At 35.3% G+C, this 26,350-nt stretch overlaps 1 protein-coding gene across 3 annotated transcripts in view; it reads left to right on the top strand.

The window, feature by feature from the left end:
* LOC118198067 (sushi, von Willebrand factor type A, EGF and pentraxin domain-containing protein 1-like) overlaps positions 1–21,907 on the top strand; it is a 187,200-nt gene extending 165,293 nt beyond the window's left edge. For all 3 annotated transcript variants that reach the window (XM_085824096.1, XM_085824098.1, XM_085824097.1), the window contains 3 exons: positions 4,015–4,188; positions 14,397–14,576; positions 21,608–21,907. In XM_085824096.1, coding sequence (XP_085680222.1) covers positions 4,015–4,188; positions 14,397–14,576; positions 21,608–21,813 — 560 coding nt within the window. In that variant the 3' untranslated portion in view covers positions 21,814–21,907. The remainder of the gene's footprint in view (positions 1–4,014; positions 4,189–14,396; positions 14,577–21,607) is intronic.
* The last annotated feature ends 4,443 nt before the right edge of the window (positions 21,908–26,350 follow it).

Consider the following 26,350-nt stretch of genomic DNA (forward strand, 5'->3'; position numbering starts at 1 on the left):
TTTAATACTGTTCTTGCAGCTATAGAAAATGCGAAAAGCAATAAAGTCTGTCAGACTTCATGTCCAGAGTTAAAACAGCTGCTATTGTTGCGAGAGGTGAATGTTTGGGGTATAAATATCTGTATGTTCCGGATATGAAAATTATCTAAAATTTTAATCTTTTCTTCTTTCCATTATAATGTATTTCAAAATAAATGTGATTCCGTTTATTCCTTTACATCATGGTGTAGTAATTTCAACGGCCAGCAATGTGTAGTTAAATGCATATTGAATGTTTTAAATTGCTACATAGAGGCAAACAGAATTTTATTAATTTTTTATATCATTCTTGAACTCGATTTGAGTTTAACCATGCCATTAATAGGTGGATTGATGATGGCTTGAATAGATTAATTTTTCGTTTGTATAATTGCAGTTAGTTTAAATGGAAATCACGTTGAAAATCTTAATTAGTTATAATATTGACGAAATAAAGAAATTGCATCTAAATTGCTAGAACTTTGGAAACATTCTACGTATATCCTATTAGAAGTGTCTGCAAAAACAAATAAGAGATAAAAATGCACTTGCTACTAAATGTATACCCCTTTCAGAATATCGCAAGCATCGTTTGGCAAAAAAAAAGTATACTTCAACGTGTCTGCAAAGATTTAGAACTGAATTAAGCAAATTCCAGCAGACTAGCCATATGATGGTTGGCAGCACTTATTACTATGATACCTCAATTCGCTTTTTCTAAATATCATCTACCTGAAGACAGAATTTCATGTACAATAATTCGTTGCTTTGTCCGAATGAACATCTGTTCTCATAGATTTGAAACGATTTGAGTAAACGGTCAGAATGCGTTCTATAAAGGAAATTACGTAGACGGAGGTTAGTGACATCATAAACTAAGCTTGTTACTTCATAATGCATTCTAGTATTTAATACTATATGCAATTTACTATTTTCTACTGAAAATAACAATAATGATTTCTTTATTACTGTAAAGTAACATTAAATCCTTTATTTTGAATTTGCATTTCTAATAATTAAGCTTTGGTTTTACTGAAAATAAGCATAAGTTATTTATTTTAAATTAACATGATAGTAAATAATAGAACTGAATTATTCTAAAACGGTGAATAACGTTCACAGTCTCACATACTTGTATTTCGTACATCTTTAATATTTTCAAAGACTTTTAAGCTTAGGCACTACAGTAGACGTCGTTTAACGTGATCACGTTTGCTCAGGATTATTTGAAAAACATCAATTGATGAGAAAATATCCTTCAAAATATCAATAGAATTTAGCTAATTGAATGCAAATATAGCTAATATTCATAGGCATTCCATATCTCAGCACATGTAGGAAATTCACCAATTTCGGTATTTTTTCTCCTCCAGGAAATCTATCGCATGATGTTCTCGGAATTGTTTCAAAAAACGACTGGCAGGTATCGTGTTCTAATCTTATCACTGATAGTTCAATTCGAATTTTTTCAGATATTTTAGCACGATATAGCAAGGTATAGAATTTCGCTTTGCTATTTGCTAATTCTGATTCATCCAGTCGATCTTTCTATAACTTGGAAAACGGGCTCTTTTGCATATGGTAGTCTTAAATCAAAATAAACTGCTTGGAGACTTAATCCCTTGCTTGGATATCAAAAATATCGTCCAAGTAACATGTCTCCGGCATTTGACAATTTTTATACTTTATTTCGACGTTATTTGGCAATTTTATATTTTATTTGGCCATTTACTTCAGATTTCCGCAATATTTTGAAAACATTAAGCGAGTTCTTAACCACAATAAACACATTTTCCGTGTTTTCGTATACAAATGGGCCACTTCGACAACAATATTCGAATGATAATATTAATAGCGATCAAATTAAGCGGTGCCTACTGTAGTTCACCAGGAACTTTACTGTGAACTCCATTTTTATAATGACCTAATGGACAGACTTTCTGAAGACACTTCAATGACATAAACCAATTGAAAGTTTTCAGATTTTATATTACGCACAAAGGAGCTTACACACATTTACACGTTTCGAGAGCATTTGGGATAGAAATACAGGGTGATTCTAAATAGTGTTTACAAATTAAGAGAGGTGATAGTACTCATCCAGATGAGCAATAATTACCATAGAATATAGGGTCGCATTCCACTCTGAGAGGCAGAAAAGAGGAATATTAGAAATCCAACCTGAAATTATAATAAACAGGGAGAGCGAATGAAAGAGACCAAAATTTGCGCAATCAGTTTAGTGAAAAACTCACAGAGAGTGCACAAAACGGATAAAACTGAAAACTTGTCGTTCGAGTGTTAATTCGAGCTGAGACTTTGATGGCAAACACTCAAATGCACATCTTTGGTTGGCAAGGTCTCAACCTCGCAAACGATTGCAACAAGTTAATTATCTAATCAATGACTGAATATTATCAAATAACTCCAACTTTCGCTGTATGCCGAGATTAAAATGAAAAGTTCATGCTCTGTTCCGGCTGTCAGAACATTCGTGTCCCATAGAAGGGCGCTTCGAGTAGAATGAGCGCAGTACAATTAAGTCTAGGAGGACAGAATAGAAGATGGTGAAGGGGGAGGAACTGCTACTTTGAGAGTATCAAACCTACCTTGAGTTGGAGTTAGTTACCTTGAGTTGGAGTTAGTTACCCTGAGTTGGAGTTAGTTACCTTGCGTTGGAGTTAGTTGATAATATTCAGCCCTTGATTAGATAATTAACTTGCTGCAATCGCTTGCGAGGTTGAGATCTTGCCAACCAAAGATGTGCATTTGAGTGTTTGCCATCAAAGTCTCAGCTCAAATTAACACTCGAAAGCCAAGTTTTCGGTTTTATCCATTTTGTGCACTCTCTGTGAGTTTTTCACTAAACTTATTACGCAAATTTTTGTCTCGTTCATTATCTCTCCCAACACTGTTGTAAATTCAGGTTAGAATTCTAATATTCCTTTTTTCTGCCTCTCAGAGTGGAATGCGACCCTATATTCTATGGTAATTATTGTTCATCTGGATGAGTATTATCACCCCTCTTAATTTGTAAAAACAATTTAGAATCACCCTGTATTTTAAAACAGCATATCTTTAGAATTTCTGATAGACAGTCTCGCGCGCTTGAGATAAAAATGTTTTATTCCGTACGGTGTTTTTAGTAATTCGACGCAAAATGCTGTTTCCAGACTAACAGCCCTCCTACGCTAATGCCCCTTTGGGCTAAAATAAAGTTTATTCACCAAAAACTTGGTTAATTCCGCACGCTATGCGCAATCATACATATGTGTGTTAATCAGACAGTTTCAAGAAAGAAAAGAAGTGTCGCACATCTTAGATTCAATCCTGTTGCAACTTGTTGAACTGCAAATTAATCCCACAAGCATATATTCTAAGATTAAGGCAAACAGTTAGAATCTGGAGTATAGTAAAAGAATGCATACCGCGTTTTAAAGCAGGAGAATTTTTATGCGCGTGTTTGCCAGCGTGTGGCGCATTCTGAAAACTTGGTGACTTCTGTTATGGTTGGTTGCGCTAATACGCAAGTACTAATAATTCCATCTTAACCCTTTCGGGCTTATTGGTGGCGTTTGCTACCTTCATGTACAGAGGTCCATAGTATCGGTAGTAGAGACCTTTTTACTATTCATAGCCAGAGATCTCATTGGAGGTTTATGAGTTTCCTCACTCGCCTGTTTGCCTTGAGACCTGACGATGGCAACTCCCACGATATGCCAGTTTTATAACTCACACGGAAAACTCTTAATATGTTGCAAAGAAATTCATGTGGTATCTGTAAACAATATTTTTTAGACCTTTTTTTCCGGCATCTCGAAAAATCCAGGCTGAAACCCCAGCGTTTCAAATCGTAAGAGGGCTTAGCAAACAAGCGATTTTTGTAAATTGCCTGTTTGTTCTTTTCTTTTCTTTCATTTATTTATTTATTTGGGGGGGGATTTTATCAATTGACATTTCTTTTTAACCGACTTTACCGATTGTTTAATTTTACAGATCCAGTTACGTGTGGTATGCCAGAGAGACCAGCAAATTCCTCCATAATTATGGGATCAGCTGTTGGCTCCGATATTGAATATCATTGTCAACCCGGACATTTGCTTCAGGGTCCCCCCAAAATAGCATGCCTAGGCACAGGATATTTTTGGGGTGCTGCTCCCAAATGTTTATGTAAGTACTATTAATGCTGTAAATAACTGTTGTTAGATTTTAAGTCTACTTATTGCAAAAACATTTCGCCATTTTTCAAGATTTTGTTTTGTTCACATGCTCCACTACTCATGAAACTTCATGGCTATTGTCTTCTAAGAGGTCCGAAAGCTTTCCTTGCTACTAAGATAATGCATTGAAATCTTTTGAAATCTTCCTCATTGTTTTACGTGTTATAAATATTATAACCTCGTAAATGGTTAGAAATCTTAAACTATAATAGTTATATTCAATATCGTAAAAATAAAGAAGTTTGAAGCAAACACTTTCTGATATTTTCAAGCAGTGATGGATGGGAAGTGATCTCAAGGGCGAGGGCAATTTGCATAAATGTGCCGAAACATTTTTGCAAGTTAAGCATTGTTCGCCAAAATACAAGGATGTACGACATTAAAACACGAAAGTTCAGTATATAACATGATGAATACAACCTTCCTTAAGATTCCGGGACGCTCTTATAAAGATCTAAATTAATAGTTGCAGACATGAATAAAAGTTCCGGCACCTTTTCAACTTAGTCATTTAATCTTCAAGACATAAGGAGTGCATAGCACTCTTATGAAGTTCGACGACCATATAAGGGAAAAGTCGCAGACTTCAATAAAGGTGTCGGCACCTATGCGAATTTCACTTTGTACCATTCGGGACTTTCCTTTGAAAATCGAAGAGTACAGTCGCCGAAATAAAGATGCAGGTACACTTTGTAGGTTAGGCATTATTCATTAAGATATGAGAGATGGCCGCCACTCTTAGGAAGTTTAGGTTACAAGACGAAGAATGCAACGTTGGTGATGCCCATAGTTGGATGTTTATTTTAGTGAATAGTCACTGACATGCATAAAAAGTGCCCGCGCTGTTTTGAAGTTAAGTTTAGAACTTACAGAAAACAACTTCCATCAATATGCCGTACCTTCAGAACGGTTTCTGTCCTGACGAATCTTCATCAAAAAGGTATTGGCCCAAATGGGCCACTTTTTACCAAGGATATTAAGTGTCACATAAAGCTGCCTGTAGCCCACACCATTATTAAGTTTATGTTTCGAAGAAAGCAAATTTATTCGGAGCTGGTACTTTGTATCTTAAAGCATCTTTATTAGGAGTCTTTGAGAATGACTCCTAATAAAGATGTAAAGTTATAAGCCCAGTTTATAACATAAAGTAAGCACCTTTCACTGAGGTGTTAATATTTTTGTGTCAGAGCACTTTTATGATTTCTTCTGCTTTGCCGAACAGTCGCCTTCTTGCTCTGGCATCTTTAATGACACGGCGGATCTATAGCCATCGGCGCCTCGGGAAATTTTCCGAATTTACGATAGCTCCATCAATCCATGTCTTCAAGGGATTTAGAGAAAAAGTGTCTGAATCCGAAAAACTGGTTTTCGATATTCAGAGCGATCATTTGATACGGTTTTTGCAGAATTAGGTTTCCAATTTATGATGTGAAAATTTTCTACAATTATCACAGGAATTGTTTCTCTGCAACAAATTACGCTAAACATTTCACAACGCAAAGAAACTGAATTTATGAAAAATTTTATGAAATCTGTTGTAGAAGCTAACGCAGAATATTATGTATTGCAGATGTTAGTATTGTGTGTTATTCCTCTAAACTTTTATGCATTTAATCGAGGTCTAGAACGAGCTTCAGATGGTCAAATTCAAATATAAGTTCTTAATTTATCATAGGGCTTTTAGATTTGCAAATTCCATGAATTTGAACCTAGCCATTGATTTATACTTCAGCACTTTTCTAGCAACAATATTGTTTTAAATTCTAGTTCTTGCTGAAATAGTCATAACTGATTTTACAGTTTGTAATTAAGAGCAAGAAACGGAAATAATATATATATATATATATTAATTTTGAAGGTTTCATCTAGTAGTTTAATACTCAAAGTTTCACTAAAAAGGTAGCTTCGTTTAACAATAGATATGTTTCATGCTGACGTGTATTTTATCTCAGATTAAAAAATACACTTTATTAGAAATTATGTAGGCAATTTAAAATACTGTTCTGGAATTTGTTGTAATAAAATTTGTTGTAATATAATTTCTTTAATGAATGTTTATGCTAACTTAAAGTACAGAGTTATAATGAAAGATCATTCCGAATTATTACATGAAAAATGCGGCACTTTAACGCAACCACCCTGGTGCAATTGGACGAATTTTTACAGATGAAAAGGTAATATTTGCTTATCGGTTGCAAGTTGATAGTTTTCGCAACTTTTTTAGAAAGATTCCTAAACTATCGATATTTATCGCAAATCGGAAGGTATTATCAGCATACGAAAAGAAAACATACTTTAGCAATTTAAAATGCAAATTTTAATAATTAAATAAGGACTATGTGATACATTTAAAAAGTGAAATATTTACATCCTTTACCAAATCTTTCTGCAATTTTTTCCGCTGTTCTTTTCTCTAAGTACACAGCGATCTCCTTTCAATTCAAAAATCGGAGAATTTCAGACTCAGTATCGCGTGAACCTCGGCAACACCGGCTATCTACCAAATGCATCTCCTTTAGAGATTTTATGGCAAAATTCCATATTCCTGCAGAAAGTTTACAATATCTTCTTCCATTACTCGAAAATTCCGCAAGCGAATATTTTAAAGTTAAGGCAAAAAATATAATCATTTGTTTACAAAAACCACTGTAACTTGAATAAAAAATATAACACACGTAAGAGAATGGCGACTTGACGGAAGGATATTTCTAAACTCATGGTTGCCAGATTTGGCACATTCTGAAAATTTAGCGTCTGCCACTAGGATGATTCCGATAACACGTAAATACCAAAAATATAGAATGTTTATGGAAATATTTCAACGCTAACAGCTTTGGATATATGCATTATATTTAATACATTTTAAATTGCACATAAAACAGTTTTATTGATAAAACTTCTTTATGCATTAGTACGCTTTCAATGTGAAATTATTTTAAACGGTGTATTTCCAACAAAATGGATTTACAGGGTCCATCACTCGCAGACTACTCGGTTTATCTGGTGCGATTTCATTCGTCTATTTTTCAGCAATAATATCAAAATAGTTGTCTGTTCATCAAAGCTATATTCTTTAAATGAGCTAATGGTCAAAATCACAAAAATAATTCATAAAAATTTCTAAATGAAAATTTTGTCAACACAAATCTCATATTTTGAATGCAGGTAGGAATCACGGACCTATAAGAATCGTAAGAAAGGTAGGACAAGAATCAGAGGTCATTCTTCCACGCCGATTGAAGGTTAGCAGTCTAAAAGGGATATGACATTTTTGTGTACATTCACTGTGCATTATGATAGAGCCTTTTAAAATGCTTTAATTTATGAAACTTTTCTTTACTAATAGCATGCTTAGTCTCAAACCTCACTTTTTTTTTTTTTTTTTTTTTTTTTTTTTTTTTTTTTTTGGTCCGCATTACTTTTCAAACTTTGTAACCAAATGTTGTTGTCATGTATTATTTTTAAACATTATATAGCCAATATATAAAAATATATATGCCAACATAAATTAAACGTTGTTGCCACCTAATGTTATCTCTATGCATTATTTTTAAATAAATTATGCTGCGAACATAAAAAAATTATAGGCAAGCAAATAAAAGGATTATGCATCGCACTGTTATCACCAAGGGGGTTAGAATAAATTGAGTTAACCTCCAGCGTATGTCTCGCGCAAAATAAGCCATGAAACGTCACGGTATGACGTCATGGCTTACGATTGCTATCATAAGCATATTTCTGGTCGGTTTTGTATATATTGTAATCTGCGTTTTCTATATATTAGCTATTCATCACTGAACGTTTATAAGTCTCCCATTCTAATTTGAATACTTAACATAAAAGATTTTTTCACTTAGTATATAGAAAAATAACAAGGATTGCAAATACCTCTTTCACATATCATAAAAGTCTAGGTACATAAAAACGTGTAAATGGTAACTATAAGATAAATGTATACATATTAAAACCTGGAAGATCAGTTGAAGTTTCAATGCTAATTTATGCAAATTATGCTCAAAAACACTTTTCTGAGCCTGCGAACGTTGCTATTTGCTTTTAAATTCATTTTAATTTTACTTAACAAAAATGTTTCGTATTCTTACCCGTACGCTGTTATAGCGGCCATGATTAAGTCTTGACGTCACATTGCTGACACTTCTTAGGCTTCATTGTTGTGATGCCAGGCTTACTCCATCTATTCTAACCTCCTTGTTATCACAATGTAGTATTTTTAATGAGCCATGTATTATTTTTAAATCTTTATGTTACCGTGAAAGACCGAAATTGGAGAATGTCGACTTTCACCGGAGAATGTCAACATTCACCAAACACGTCGGTGAAAGACCGAATATTGCATTACATTCTTGTACATTCGGACCCTCACCGGTGTATGTCGACAATCACAGATCTGCTCTGGTGTAGGTCGAAAAGAGAGGAGTAGACAAAGAGGCGACTGGCTGTTTCCCGCAAAATCCTTTGTTCTGGTGGAGTGTCAGTCTTGTGCGAGGTTTGATGGTGCAAGCAACGTTTTCTTAATTTTTTTCCCGATACCCTAATTTATACTGAATGGAAACTGCAGTGAATCGTGATCTTTTTCTTAAATAGTTAAATTCTTTAATTGCGGGTAAACGAGAAGACAATTGTTTTTATTTTTCTCAAGAAAATTACTCTAAAATACTTTCTGAAGTGGTTTCTGCTAAGACTAAGTGCAACACACCTTTGGATTACAGACGATTAAAACGTTTTGATGTTTTAAAAATTAATGATGAAGAGAAGTTAATTGTACCATTAAAACCAGGAAAAGCGAATATACGGTTTTATGTTACCAATGAGGAATTGTTCAGTATATTATATGAAACTCACACTAGAATAGGCCACGGAGGAAGAAAGAGTTGCAAATTAAATACAAAAATATTACATATGAAGTTGTAATGTTGTATTTAAATTTATGCAAACAGTGTCAAATGAAACACAGTGCACCTGAGGTATTGTTGTGAAACCAATGATCAGTTCTGAGTTAAACTCAAGATGTCAAGTTGATCTGATAGATCTGCAGAGATGGCGAATATAAGTTCATAATGGTGTATCAAGATCATTTAACTAAGTTTGTCCAGCTGCGACCTTTGAAAACTAAGAGAGCTGAAGAAGTAGCGTATCACGTTCTTGCAATATTTTTAACATTTGGTGCTCCAGCAATATTGCAATCAGATAATGGTAGAGAATTCAGTAATCAAGTCATATCCAAAATATGCGCCATGTGGAAAGATGTTAAGATAGTTCATGGAAAGCCTCGTCACAGTCTAACACAAGGTTCAATTGAAAGGGTCAATCAGGATATACAGAATATGCTAACTACTTGGATGAATGATAACGATACAAATAAATGGACAGAAGGTTTACCCTTTGTTCAATTTGCCATGAACGAGGAATATGCCAAAGTCTTTAGGAAGCCATGTTTGGCGTTAAAGCAAAAAGAGGCATAGCATCGTCTTTTTTGCCTAGCGAACAAATCGCAAATATCGAAACCGAAGAACAACTCGAAGAAATTGCCAATACTTTTGAAACCGAAGTGCAGCTTGAAGAAACTAGTAATACTTCTGAAAAAAAACTTGAGCGATAGTCATACCGAAAGTCATATTCCAAAGAAAAATATTGAAGAGGACTTGCAATCTACCACGTCTTCACATCAAGTTCTGACTGAAAAACACGAGTTAATTTCTATAAAAAGAGCGGCTGCGAAAGAAAATCTTCAACTGCAAGCAACAAAAATGTTACGAACCTCACAAAAACAATTTTCTCCTGCTCAAATTGGTGATACTGTACGAATACAAGTCCCTGATGTCGACCGTGGTCGTACAGATAACCGAAATGTGTTAGCGGTTGTTGTTGGAATAGAAGACTCCGATTTCTATAAACTTGCACACGAAAATGGTACCCTCAAGCAGCTTTACGCATGTAATCAGTTCGTAATTTGTTAAGAAAAGTTACTTTTCATATATGAGATTTATTTTCAAGAAATATCGCTCAGAGAAGCAGCTGCAGCTAATTCGAGAAGCGGTGGACAAGGCTATACACGCTGTCATTGCAAAAGGAAGTGTTCCACAAATAAATGCAGTTGTAAAAGCAAGGGCATCTTGTGCAATTCAAAGTGTCATAATAGTTTAAGTTGTTGAAATAAATAAGACTTGAATTAAGATTTGAATCATATAATTTAGTAAATTTATTATTACTATTACTTTATTTTCTCATTTAGAACGTACTGTATAATTATGTAAGTTTTCAACTTCTATTATTTTCATTTCTCATTTTCAATGTACTATGTGTTTTAAGTTCTTATGTTCTTATTTTAAGTCTCAAGTGCGTTTTTACTCAACTGAATTACGGAGAAGAAATTATAATATTCTTATATGTTCAGCATTCACCATTAGTACATTGTGAATGTGGACATTTACCGGTGTAAGTCAGAAATAAGAGTATTTGGAAAATATTTCGGACATACACCAAGCGACTATTTGAATGTTGACATTCACCGGTGAAAGTCGACTTTCTCCAGATTTCGGTGTTTCACCGTACCATATACGTACATATATACGCTTATATGTAATAAGAATGACTTGGTGAAAGTAAGTTGCAACGGATTTGGCGATGGTAAGGCTTAACTGCGTAATTAGAAAGATGACACTCAAAGACAGACGTGGCTGCTGATTTTGGAAACATAATTTTATTCCTATTATTATCCTTATTATATATATATATATATGTGTGTGTGTGTGTGTGTGTGTGTGTGTGTGTAATAAAATACGATGGCTGCGCTCAGAAAAAAAATTGGCAATCTCAAAGCGGACTATTCTAAATTTGATGTTCTCCCCCTGATTTTTAACTCGTGTACATAAAAATTATTGTATTTAACTATTATCTAAAAGTATCTTGTCTGCAAAAGGATAGTTTGATGTGAAAAAAGAATAAGCATTTTGAGTATTTGTATTAAGTTAGCTTCGTCAGCTCACTAGCGGCCGAGCGGTAAAGACGCTGAACACTGTTAGTTCGGTCCGAGGTTCCAATCCCGCGAACGGGCTGGCTGCACGGGCGTTTTCGTGGTTTTCCTCATGTATAACGTGTATACGAGCCAGTTTCCCTTAGAAAGTCCTCCACGAAGGCATCCCTCCCTTTAGGCAGATAGCCCTTGTGTGCTTTGCCATAATTAAATAATCCATTCCATGTTAGCTTCGTCTTTATGCTTTCAACCTCAGCCATTACGACTGCCGAAAGTAAAAAGTACTGGTTTCTTCTACGCATTAAAATATCACACACACACATATATATAATTTAACTTTACTATATTCTTGTGAAACAATATATATATACATAAAAGACATAAAGTAAGAAATTTAGAACTAATATTTCACAAAGACCAGAAATTGAAATTCATAATTAATAAATTTCACATTGAAATGGTTCATCGGCTAATTCTCGATACAGAAAAGCAAGGATTTTTGTAATAGAGAGATTTCAATTAGTTTCAAAGTTCCTCTCCCCGATGAAGTGACATTGAACTTGATTGAATTCCCCTTCTGTTTTTGTTCATTTTTCTTTAAATTTCATGGTTTTTGAAGAGGGGATGGACTTGTTTGAAATGTTTTGCTTTTAACATTTTTAAATTCCTTGTTGCATTTATATGATTATTTGGAATTCATTAATTATGAATTTCAATTTCTGATCTTTGTGAAATATCAGTTCTAAATTTCTTATTTTATGTCTTTAATGATAATTTTTCTGTAGCTTAATGCGCGAAAATAACTTTGCATGTTTGTGTTTTCTTTTGTTTTCAAAAGAATTGTTTTGTAATTATACATATATATGTAAGATTTATATATAATTAAATTATATCAAATAATATTTAAATTGTATTTTTATATTTTCACTATACAATAGTAGAAATAGAGAGTACTCGATAGTTAAAACTAATTTTTGGAAAGATATGCAATTTTAATAGGTACATCTTGCGAAAATTACTTCATATTAAGTTGTAGGTAAATCATGTGTCTCCTCATTTAATGTGATAATTAATGTTTTATAATGTAAAAAGGCGCACAAATGCCGATTACATTATACCACTGCTCAGAGGTGATTTGACTGTGTGTCTAAGCAAATCACCAAGCAGGTGGTACCATGGGTATTTTCGCGAATTTCCTTACGCATAAAGTAAATACAATCCCTTAGAAAGTCTTCGCAGAAGGCACTACTTCGCTTTGACAAATAATAAACGCTTAGTATTCACGTAATTTAAGAATAAAAAACTTAAAAATTAAGAAAAGGGAGTTATAAAAGCAACTAAAAGTTAGGTGAAAAACTGGTTTGCAAGATATGCTCAGTGCGCCAAAATGAATGAATGTTAGAAATGTGAAGTGTACAGCAGCTAAAATCTGGGAATAAAACTTTTGCATAGAGTTTTCTCTAAGTGTTTCTAACATCCAAAATATTACACTGCTGGCCACCGTAAATGCAACACCCTGAAGGAAGCATGCAAATAACATGAAATTTACAACATGCATTAGCGGAGGGGATATATGCATATGATTAGAATTTCAGCGCAGACGCACATCAGGCGCGCTGTGGCGTCACTTCAAAGTGTTATTTAAGGCTTGGAGTTTTCGACGATTTCAAGTTCAGCAATTGTGTTTTTCTTGTGGTTTTTTCAAAAAAAAAAAAAAAAAAAAAAAAAAAAAAAAAAAAAAAACGATCAATTGTGCCTCGTAGTAAACAGCGATCATCGTTTGACAAACTCGGATAGAGTTCGACAGAGGAAGGATAAGTGGCCTACCGAAAGTGTGGATTATCTTTCAGAGAAATCGGTAGTCGTGTTGGACGAAACCAAACAACTGTAATGCGGGTATGTGACCGTTGGATGCAGGAGGGTGCGACGGACAGACGTGTTTGATCGCATCCACCTCAGTGCACCACTTCACGTGATGACAGGAACATTGTGTGCATGGCAGTGACAGATCTCTCAATCAGATCACGAACCATAGCACAGCACATTCAGTCTGTAACGCATCCTCCAGTGTCTGCGCGTACCATTCGACTCCGCTTGCAGCAGAATGGTCTCTCCGCAAGACGTCCATTGCTTCGTCTACCCTTGACGCAGAACCACAGACATCTCCGCCTCCAATGGTGCGATGAAAGAAGGATGTGGACGGCAGAATGGAATGAAATTGTCTTTACTGACCAGTCATGCTTCTGTCTGCAACACCACAATGGTCGGATTCGAGTCTGGAGACACCGTGGAGAGAGGATGCTGAACACCTGCGTTATGCACCGCCACACTGATCCTGCACCGGGTATTATGGTATGGGGCGGTATTGAATATCACTTTCGCACTCCTCGCATTGCCGGTACTTTTAACAATAACAGCCAGCGCTACATCACCGATGTGTTGGAGTCAATTGTCCTTCCTTACCTTCAGGGCTTTCCCACAGCCATATTTCAACAGGATAATGCGCGACCACACGTGGCACGCATTGTCCAAGGGTTCTTCGTCAATCGCCAGATTGAATTGCTTCCCTGGCCGGCTCCCTCTCCGGATCTTTCGCCGATAGAAAACATGTGGTCCATCGTTGCTGAACGATTGGGCCAGATTACATCCCAAGCTGCCCCACCAGATCAACTTTGGCAACGTGTGGAAGTTGCTTTGTCTGCTGTACCCCAAGAACACACAAGTCTCTTTGGATCAATGCCGAGGCGCGTGGCAACGGTGATCTCCAACAATGGCGGCTACTCTGGCTATCGATTCTGGAAGGAACCACACTTCACAGAAGTCTATAAATTTAATCATTTGATACTTGGTCAACATGTTATCTACTAAATAAATTTTGTTGTGGTATCTCTTGTCTTTCTTGGTGTTTCAATTTGGGTGGCCAGCAGTGTAAATTTTATAATTGCAAATTGTGTTTATAAGCACCCTTCAGATAACCAGGTGAGGGCACTTCTTCAGCAAACTACCTGAAGGAATATTTAGAAATCCTAAAAGTTTAATACACTGCATTATCAGTATATGGCTATGTATACTATTATAAAATGTTATATGTGAATTGTGAAATTGATTTAATTAGTGGCGCTACTTATTATAATGAACAGCTCCTAATTAATATTTCTTTCTAGATATAGAATGCGACTTCCCTGCCAGCATTCCCAATGGCGGCTACACTCTAGTAAACGGCACGAAATATTATCAAAGCATTGTGCAGTATTTTTGCCAAGAATCATACGTATTAGTAGGACAGTCGGAGTTGATGTGTGATGCTGAACGGAAATGGAATGGTTCACTTCCCAGATGTGATCGTAAGTAAATGAAAATTATGCCTATTAATCACACACTTTCTTAAAAGACTCTTGCAATCGAATTTAGAATGCCGCTATCTGTAAACAGTTTCTAGTTATGTTAAAAATGTACTCGATTCAAGTCGAACTTCCCTTAACAGACACTCCATTGTAGCGGACTTTCCCATTAAATGAACATTTCCTGAATCCCCAGATTTTAGAAGTAGGAGAATAAATTATTCCCAATTAGGAGACGTTACCTGATAATAGAAGAAAGCATTGTTTCTTGAGTGCCCGCTAATAGGCAGTTGAACTCTAATTCTTCAAAACCGATTTTCAGCTATTTTGGTTGTTTGTACGTTTGTTTTAACTATTATCGCCTTATTTCTCATGAATGATAAAGTTTATTTCATATAACTGGCATCTTAGTACGCATCAAAGTTTTCTCCGCTTTTGCTGTTATATAGGGTGGCGTTTATTGTTTTTATCCAGATCAGTTGGCAACAAAGCTACGATGCACATGCGCATGTCAACATCCGTTTGGAACAAACTTTGCTTTTGTTTGCTATGACTTATATGATTACAGCAAAGCAAGCTAGGGCTATTTGCCCTAAGCGAAGGTATGCTTCGTGGAAGAACTTCGAAACTGGCTTGTACCCACCTAACAGATGGATAAACCATGAAACCGTCCATGCAGTCAGCCCGTTTGCCTTGAATCGAGCCCAGGCCGAATCCATGTCGACTTGAACTAGGCTATTCAGCGAAGTTACCACTCGACCGCTGGTGGGTTTGTTTGGAGCTAGGAGTTTTGTAATTAGTATATCATAGATCTGTGCTTTCTAACCGATGTACAGAGACAGCGAAGAGACAGAAAGTTTGAGACTGAATGCCTGACAGAGAGCGTTATCATCACTTTGAATTGACATAGATAAAGAAATTCGGTTGGGTTCGAAATCCATTTTCATCTTAATTAGATCACATGGTAACATTTATATGAAGGAAATTTCCCATTTATTATATTTAAAAAGTGATCGCACCGTTGATGTTGAATTTACAAATGTTCCATTACCTCTATTCTAAGTAATTACATAAACGAAGTTTCCTTCCGTCGAAGGAAAAAACTATAAGCATTCATTCTTTTATCATTTGTTACAAATGAAAAAGCAATGTTTCTTATTTTTGCTGTCATTCCGCAAAATATCAACTGTGATACATGAAATTCATACTAAAGAGGCACAGTGTAGTACTTAAAGGACAAGAAAAGTATAGCAGAAAAAATGAATAGGACGCATACAGTACGGAACAAATTGTTGACAGACTGGAGTGATGGATTGACAAAAACTGTCTAACAAAGAGGGAAAATAACAAACCCAGCAGCCTTAGTAAGAAATATGACCTTCCCCACTGCAATGCTTGTGTTGTACAGTCTGTCGAATAAACACCAGACTATTTGATAGTTCTCGGCGTAAGAGTTCCCGCTCTTCAAGGAATATCTGTTTCGGTTGCCTGGCGTTCTCCGAAGCGTAAACTCATGCCACTGAGCGTCGCCGTAAAGTATCTCACTTACGTTCAAGGGATTTAAATCAGGCAAACACGTTGGCCAGTCAAATCTGTGAATGTTTTCGCTTTCTAGGAGCTCCTCAACAACATTAATCCTGGGTGGCCGCGTATTGTTAACCATGTAAACGAAGTCGGAACCAATAGCACACCGGAAAAGGCACATGTGGAGGAGAATAACTTCCCAGTAACTGTCTCTCTTAAATGATCCTCTGTTGAAAATGGAAAATGATCTTCTGTTGAAATGTCTTAAATGATCTTCTGTTGAAATGTCCATGCATCATAATGCCTTCCCACACAAGCACGCCAGAATCCTCCATCGGTCTGTTTCTCTGATGTTAGTGGGATGAAAGCATGTCCCTGTCTCTCTCCATATCAACTGGCGCCGTGAAACTTTTATCAGACTTTAACGACGAGGGCGTGACTTCATTGATTAGGTATCCAGTCTGTATTCTCTACACCACTGTAAACAGTCCTGCCAATTACTCATACGCAGCGTTCAGGATGGCGGTCATATAGGCTACCTTTATGAAGTTGTCAGGCTGCATTAAACTGGGACACCTGTCGTCCGGTTGCCGAGCGCAACTGCTAAGCAATATTGCCTGCTGTCTGATTTCGATCTCTTTTCGCTTAGATGGCGGTATATCGGTCATCACTCACAGCTGTTTTCTTTTACCGACCACTGCCAACTTTTGTTACGGTTGTACCTGTCGTTTGGAAGACACTCTAAGCTCGTAAAACAATTCTTTTATGAAATCCAAATTCTTGGGCGACAAATGTCAAACTATGCCCCTCCTAAGCTCGCCAATGAATTTACCACGTGTAAAAGCGTCTTCATGTTTTCTTGTAACCATACTGCACGTACAATTCACTTTCACTTGTAGAAGAATGCTTGCAAATGCGCCTATCTTCACTCTTTTTAAAGTGGCTTACACTGCTCGTGCTGACTCTTCGCGTTTTCCGTCCTGTTACTTACCCTCGGACATTACAGTGCCGATATCTGCATATGCATCACCTTTCTACTTAGTTGGTTTTTTTATTGTACTTGTCGCCAAAAGTTCTTTTTAACAATTTCGTAGTTGTACGTTGAAAAATTAATTTGTTTCTTAAGTTTTTCACACTAATGTACATAAGTGAATATGTTTCTCTTCTGTTATCAATAATAAGAATTTAAAGAGATCTTCGCTGATAATGAACTGCGTGTAAAAACGATTTATTCACAGAAACGAGGTCAGATAGCTTACTGAAATACAAAGATTATATATATATATATTTACTAAAGAAATATTGATTATATTATCTCTTAAGATTAATTTTAGTACAATTATCTAAAATGATTGAATCCATAGTAAGTTTAATTCCTAAAATGTTTTAAAGTAACTTGAATGTAAATTGTTAAAAATGTTTAACGGAAACTTTAATTAAATCATGAATAACAAAATTTCAATTGTAAAAAGAAATTAAATTAAAAGGAAGTAATCATTGCCATTTATCGGAAATTAGTTGACTTTTCAAGGGGAACAAATCAACCCCCGTTCAATGAACAATAATTAAGAAATAAATACGAACTTTCTAGTGGGAAGTGGGCAAAGTGTTCTCTTCGCGTCTTACTCAGAAGGGTTGCGTTTCCGAAATTCTTTATCGGCAGCGGAGGCTTTGAATTATAACAGTCGGCGAAACTTGTAGGGAGTGACTAGGAATGCTTGAGGGACGTATGTTGTGGAGTTCTTATTTAAGTGAAACCGTCTGTTAAAATTTTTGAAAATACTAGTGAATGGAAATTAATTAATTTCTGGCTAATTGTCGTGTCACAACGAGGAAGAAATTAAGAAAAGGAAAAAGGAATTTTCACTGTAAAAGAGCTATTTGAAAGACTAAAAATTATGAAATAGGCCCTTTTTTTTTTTGGTAACAGCATAGTAACAGTCTGAAGTCAATTGGCTTTTTACATTATATACAGCTTTGTAATTGTACTATGTACAAATCCTTCAACTGATAGTCATCCAACTTATACCGCCTTCTCAGGTTTAGGAATAAATTATCATATCCCTATCAGTTAAATGATTTAGAGTGAGTATTTAACGCCTGTTCTTTTAAGGCAATGGTTAATAAACTGATACGATAGACCTACAACGCGAAATTTTGCTCCTTATTAAAATTCTCAAAAATTCTCAAAAACTGAATTAGCGAAAATGCTTAATCAAATTGAGTTCCTTAGTGTTCTGCATTGGTTCTTCATCCCTTCAATTCACGAAAATATTTTGGCCTAACTTAAATAGCCGGTTTGGCATCGCCTTATTACTTGAGTAAAGGACGAAACACCTTCGTATTTATTTCTTAATTATTGTTCATTGAACGGGGGTTGGTTTGTTCCCCTTGAAAAGTCAACTAATTTCCGATCAATGGCAATGATTACTTGCTTTTAATTTAATTTCTTTTTACAATTGAAATTTTGTTATTCATGATTTAATTCAAGTCCCCGTTAAACATTTTTAACAATTTACATTCATGTTACTTTAAAACACTTTCGGAATTAAACTTACTATGGATTGGATTCACTCTTTTTAGGTAATTCTACTAAAATTAATCTTAGGCGATAATATAATCAATATTTCTTTAGTATATATATATATTAACTGTGGCAAGAAACAATTTTCAGATATTCATATTAATACTTAGAATGTTTGTTTTGTCAATGACTTTTTATTAGAAGTATGTTTGTGCATAGGATAGTAACACGTTTCTGAATAATTAATTTTGCTTTTGCTTTTTCACATCCTAATTTTATAAAATGATCTACAATTCAGTTTCAGCTTCATTCAGTCAAATTTGGCAATTTAGTTCATAGATGCTATAAAAACCTACGTCAAATAGAGTACATTTACTACATTTATTTTGTTTGCTTCACGCTTATGAAAGAAGAAAGTCTTATCTGACTGGAATGCCTAGCTAGAATGTTTATGAATTGTCATGGAGAAATACTTGAAACACATAAACACACATACATACACATTAAAAAAGTCTTATTAAATGAATTAATTGAAGCTTTAGTTTGAAACTGGAGAAATTAATTACGTTAATAAAAATGTTCCTTTATAATATATTATTTATACTTGTGACGTACGTCGTGATATTATGCTTGTGAGATGTGTCATGGCTTGAAAAGGGTTAAGAACCTTTGCCATAGGCTGTGACATTACAGATTGCAACAGTTAAAGCTTACTTTCGTTAGAATACGTTCTGTCACAAATGTTCAAGGGGGTACTTCGACGGAATAGTGAATGTTTACAGAACTGCGGGCAAAGCAGTTAGAAAACTTATTTTGGTTCCTATAGGACGGCGTAACAACAAGCACAATTACAAAGTGATTCAGGTATGACCAGGATTGATTTTTTAACCAATACCTTTATTGCGAATAAAAGCGTTAAACATTCGTCACCCTTCAACGTACTTCTCTCCAGAATCGATAAATTTTGTAAACGATCTGGAAGCATTTTCATGACCTTTTCATAGAACTGTTTCAGCTGGCTATGAATCAACTCCCGAATACAGAAAATGACGTTGTTGTTATCCGCAGAGTGAGTGCCTTCCAAGGGGGATTTAAGGCCACTTGAAAGATCCGAGCTTCATTAATGGTCATCATTGAATTCAAGAATGCATCCTCTTCATCTTCAGACCGCCGTAGAGAGAACTGGTTTGCATGTGCCTCACATTTTCTCGTTTGTCAACAGGCGTGGAATCCACTATCCACTAGACTTGCTATAGTGCAAATGATTTTTCACAGTGGTTTCCACAATACCCTAATGAAAACATAGAGGCAAGTTCTTTAATAGTGATGCGCCTAATCTCACGAATAACCTCATCCACACCATCTGTGTTCGTCGGAAGGATGGATGTTCTCCCCTGGCTCTCATCCCTCAGTGAAGCACTTCATTTTCCCAGAGTGACACTCTTTCCCATAGTGTGCTTGGAGTCTCTTCAAAATTTAAGATGACCGAACGTTTACTCGAATGAAAAATTTGGTCATAATGCGTTATTCCACGCTCTAAAGCAGTTGTTGTTCTATCATCACTCTCGTTACTGCGAGACACGACTGAGCAATTTCAAATCTGCACTGGGGTAAAGTTGGAAATAGTGGCTGTACACACCCAAAACCGCATACTACTGTGCATGGATCAGGGTCTGTAACAGCAACAGTCCTAGATATATTTGAATCTCCTTGTATGAGCTGTACTCTGACGTCTAAGTAAAAGTAAATCTAAGTAAAAACATTTTAAGACATATCATTGAAGCTACCCGCATTGCCTCTAATAGTGTATCCAAGCAATACGATATTTAGAGGATCATACTTTCAAAATTCACTGGTGTCTGCATTATTATCATCGACAGATTACACTGCAGGAAATGCCAATGTGCATGCTGTTATTCCACAGTCATTCAAAGTTACTACGAGCGCATATCATCTTATTGTTTTTATTTAAATTTAATAAATACGTTACCATTAAAGTTCGAAAGTCTAATTTTCACTTTAGCTGGTTAATTTGCATATTACCTGATATGTTTCTTTAAAGGGAGGAGTTATCTACAGTACAAGAGGTTTTTCACTGTTTATCTAGGCAATTCGTACATTAATCTATTTTGAATCGTTAACATCCAAACGCTTTTCCTATCCCGCTTTTCTTTTTCCTCCTGCGTGATAAAACAACATCTTGGTACTGCATAGAGATTCAGAAAATGTTACTGTAAATTTAAAAGTGCCACAAATAAGCGCGTTTGCCGCAAAAGTGAATTTCTGTATAATTCCAGATGTCAGAAATTGCGCTATTAAAATGCATAATTTTATTATGTTTTCTGCAAGCTCATTTCCTAAATTGTAAAATTAATGAATAACATTATTTTAATAAAATAATTAAGCTGAGTAACACTACGTTTCAAGAACTGACAATAATTTTGAATTGCGAATCTGCTGATTATTAAAATTAATTAATCAGTGAATAAAAATTTCTTTTTCAACTATTGTACGTTTTATTTATAGAATATTTCTTTAATTATCCTATGAAATTACATACATCTTTATGGAATAAAAGTATAGTAGTACCAAATGTTACCGAGTTGCTTATTTTGAATATTAATTTAACCTACAGAAACGTTGCTTGGGTTCGAACAAAGATTTTGTTTTCACTTTAACGAGTGACTAATAGATAACGTACTGATTATCTAAGTAGTCTGAAAATCGGCTAGACAAGTGTAAGAAATGAAACAATTTTCGCACTTAGACGCATTGGCATAATTGATATGCATATTTCCTCATTAAAAAATGCTCCATTATTCTGTGGTATGTAATAAATAATAAGATCTTAATCCTTTTTTAGCAATCGTTCAGGATTACTAAATACATTCAAATTAGAAAAAGCTTTTTCCAGTTTAAATGTCTTTTCAATACATATTTACTGAATTAGTTCATAATTATTTATATATTTACTGTTATATTTCAGCTATTTTGTGCCACAATCCACCAAGAATATCTCATGGAAACGCAAGAGTGATAGTGAATATAGGAGTTCCATATACAATAGCGGAATACACATGCGAAGCTGCTTATACACTGATCGGTGAAAAGAGGATTTCCTGCGATTCTACAGGGTTCTGGACATCTAAGCCCCCTATATGTTTAGGGAAGAAAAAAATTAAGATTTGTTAGAAAACTTTATTTGCTAGAATGACGTTGTACGAATAAATAACAATAACCCAGAATTTAAATTGCCTTTTCAATAAAGTGTTTGATTTGTTGTGGTCATAATAACCCTAAAATAACCATATCTCAAAAGTCAATGTTTGACCTTGAATAAGAGTAATAACATATTACAATAATAATCATAGCATACTGCAATATAAGAATAATAATTTAAACTGCAGCTTTATTTTCACGGGAAAAAGTCATGACCAACCTTGAATAAACGTAATGTTGTCCTTAACAACTAAGACACTGACGTACGAACAAATTTCTAATGTAAGCCCCGTGCGGTGGTTTTCCGTAGTCTAAGTAGACAGTAATCTTCCTCTTGCTTTGAAGATCAAGTGCGCAAAATTTCTTCAAGATCCAAATAAAACTGTAGATGTATATAAGTTATACACATGCAAACAAAAAAAATCTGATGTGTACACCACATGACTTCCTTGTACGGAATATTAAATTATACGCATTTTTTCTTGCATTTTTTTAAACTTATTAGATTGAATTAAACCTACTTCGCCAACAGCGCATAAACCAAAATAGAATAAATGCATTCTTTAAAATTCACTTTGTTTACCATAGCGACACTCTGGCGCTAGGTTTACTTAACAGTATTTATATTTCATTCATATTATAACTCAGAATGCACAAAATATATATCATTTAAAAAATTACCTAATCGTTGCCACCTATTCTATTCAAATACTATAATAAATCTAGAACTATGTATAAAAGAAATTAAGCAAACAAAACAAAAAAGAAACAGTTTTTCACAGACGATTGAGTATTTCTCATTGAATTAATTCAGTTCTCACTTCGTGAGAAGGCAAAAATACATAAAAACTCAAAAAAATCTACTATATTAAAAATTACGAAGTAAATCTCAAACGCTTATTTCCTCGAAAAAATTCCAGAAAGAATTAAGCATGATTTAATTGGCAATAATTAATGAATGCGTTATGTTTGTTGTTGCGAAGCTAAGTTTCTCTAGATTGGCAACAAATCCACTAGTCTCCTGTTTCAAATGTAAACATCAATGGCCGCCATTAAAAACAGGCTTAGCGGCAATTAAACAACTTTAAAATTGCCGATAATTCTAAAAATATTGCACACAGATTTACTAAAGGCATAAAATCCTTAACTGGAAGATAAAAACGACATAATTCAATCATTTTTAAAGCAAAAAATTTACAATTTACAAACCTATAAGAGTAAAGAAACTAAGATTACTGAGACGAGTAAGAGAGTGGATATATATATAAATATATTTATATACGTTTGGTGCGGCCGATTGCAACCAAAATACGAGGTGCACATCTACATGTTATAGCAGTCCTATATACAAAATTTCAACGCTCTGAGGCTACTCGTTTTGGAGTTATGCGAGATACGTACGTACGCTCGTACTGACGCCACGAAAAATTCTCTTCAGAATTAATTTTAAAGCAGTTTTATAATTTTTTTCAAGGAAAAGAGTATTTTATTCTGTCCTTACGTACAGATATCATGCAAAAACATCGTTAAATTGCATTCGATAGCGGTCAAAATGGATATTTTCGTTGAAATATGCTGCCTGAAACTTTTCGCGATTACAATACTTCCTTTTTACTTCGTACAAGGAAGTAAAAAATGGACACTTTTCTTTATATATCCCGTATATTTCGGCGTATAACGCTCACCTACAATTTCATACTGTATTTTCCTAATTTACAGGTATATTCTCCGTATAACACTTACTCTTTTCTTTACGAAGAAATCCAAAATGTATATATGCGATATTCTTATCTTCTGACATTTATTCGAAGACTTTTCCTACGCTTTCGAATAATAGTGGTATACTGAGTTAACAAACGATAAGGGGAATAATATGAGGAGAAGAGTGGGAATACTTGAAGGAGTAAATAATTCTGCAAACAGAGTGCGTTGTATTTAATACAGGTGTGTACAAGAAGGTTATGATACATTTTCGAAAAGGGGAACGCAGTTTTAGGCAAGAAAGAACAAGCTTTCGAGCAAATGAATTAGCGGGGTTAGGACTCACACGTTTTCTCTTTCTCCAGTCAAAGCCGTGATTTTGAAGTGAACATCAAAGACTTTTTTAAATTGAGTGTTCCTTTCAGTAATAAATAAGGCTCCTATCAAACGAAACAAACACAGTGCTAATTTCAAATGCAAATTCATTCAGTTTGCAAACGAAAATGGAAATCGTGTTGCAGTAAAGACGTCTGGCGATGGTGTAAGCCCCTACGTGAGTGGAAGAAAAATTACATTCCAAATAATTAATATGCCAAAAAATAAATTTGCTTTGCATGAAGGAGTAACGAAATGGTCTGTCTTGGAAGAAAGTGTTTCTAACCGGCGATTACAGTTTCACTCAAAAACTAATGCGTATTAAGAACTACGAACTACATGTATTACGAATTACAGGTACATGTATTAAGAACGCCCTTGTATGGCCATGTATGTAATACATATGCTTTTTACAAACTCCTAGTATTGACTTGTTCTGGGCTGTTCGGCCGCCCAAAACAGAAGCCCATCCTGAAACAGCCCCTGGTGCATGCATCGCGCGCTGGGCTTCGGAGGTCGGTGCAAGCGGACTGTATGGCCCCTTCTAACATCTAAAGGGGTGCTACAGATAGTGGTGGACGAGGTGCTATGCTGATTAATCGTTTGGTAAAGGGATAGTGCCCACGTCCCCCATTTTCTCTCTCTCAAAAACTAATAAATAGCTCATATACACTCTGGCGGTATTTCAGCCGGGAATACACTGTATAAGCCACTGTCATGGGAAGACAGAAATAGATAATATGATATATAGACAGATGATAGAAAAATGGAATGATAGAAAAGACTCTTCTTTTTCCAACATACCAATGAAAAAAACTTAAAACCGTTGAAGCATCACTAATGAAAACAGAGAGAATGGACGGAACTTTTAACGGAGAAGTGTAGCGCTGAAAACAAAGAGAGGAGAGTTCAACACTGTCCACGATCCCTTGTTCTGACCACGATCCCTTGTTCATATAATTTTAGCTCTCAAGCAGAACGTGATAAGGAAAATAACTTACCCTGAATCCGGTCCTATAACAACGAAACATAAGGCTCTATAAAAGTGACAATTTTCTTCCTCTACATTTGTTTACATCATTCCAAAAAGCATGCCTTTCTTTGCGAAGTACACGCACGTGCACAACCAGCGTGATCACGTTTAGTACTTTCGAGGACGAATGCTTTACCCATTCATTGCACTTCCTGCAGAATAAGCCTTAGACATGCAGGTGAAGGGCTTTCTAAGAGCCTTAACATCCGTCAAAAGGTTTATTTCTCAGGAAAAGATAGGCATACATTCAGAAGTTAGAATTGATTTTTAAGGCTTATTTGTATTATTTTTTTTTTTTTTCTGTTGAAATTGTAGTTCATTTACATAGAAGAAGCAGTGGAGCCCTTTTAAGGCTCCAGTGCGCTTCAGCTGGAGTTACGACTTACTTCAAAAACTGAAAAGAACCGGAGCTCGGCTCCGGTGACGCAATTTAATCTCTGTTAGACCGCAAACATTTGAAACTGATCCATTTGCTCTTGCTTCAAAACAGAGTCGTAGCTATGGTTTTCAGCGCCCAGGGGCAACTGAAGATTTCGCGCCCCCTACTGCTTGCCAAGGATGGAAAACATTTAATTCTAAAATGTCGTAACATCAATTTGGCGCCCCTTGGATTTTTGGACAGTTGTCCCCCCTTGCCCCCCTCTAGCTACGCCCCTGCTTCAGAAATAAAGAATACGTTTGTTGAGAGTTGTTTATTGTGTTGCAAAGCAGACGAAAACATTACAATTGATGAGAAATTGTTCCTACAAAAGAAAGATGCCGCTTTTTCAGTACAAGACAAGAAACCAGATCAATTGACATATAATTTTGTCTTTTAGCTGTCGTAAAAACAAAATGCTTTGCGAATGTCCTTATTTGGGAAAACACTATTTAAATTTCAAAATTACAAGACATGAATATATGCATCTTTTTACACATTTTTGTAACTGGAAATATATGACTTCGACCAACGATTGCAGAAATAAATGCCGTGTGAGTATTTATCTAGGCATCGTACAACATTGCCAGTGCAGGATTTACGCATAAGCTACACAAGCTATAGCTTAGGGTTTCCCCTTTCTTGGGTTATATATAGTATTAAAATATAGTATAACTGACTTATAAAGGGCCACATAATCTCAAAGAGCTAAGGGCCTTATCAAGTCTAAATCCGTCTCGGAATATTGCCACGAATAGCGCGTAACGCGCAATGTCCGGGTTTTCAACCAAGAATGCCCTAGATCTATCACGTGAAAAAGAAAGGGGCTAAAATTCCTTGGAAAGTAATGAGGGAGAAGAAGGAAAATTGCATTAATAATCTTTTTCATTTTATTGTTTTCCTTTAAAAAGTGGCTAGTGCTGGCTTTACTAGTGCTGCCATCTATGAGTTATATATGGAATAAATACTTCGGATTACCATTT

Source organism: Stegodyphus dumicola, chromosome 9, assembly GCF_044657685.1.
Source record: "Stegodyphus dumicola isolate Sdum_Otavi_A_Nest chromosome 9, ASM4465768v1".
NCBI lineage: Eukaryota > Metazoa > Arthropoda > Arachnida > Araneae > Eresidae > Stegodyphus > Stegodyphus dumicola.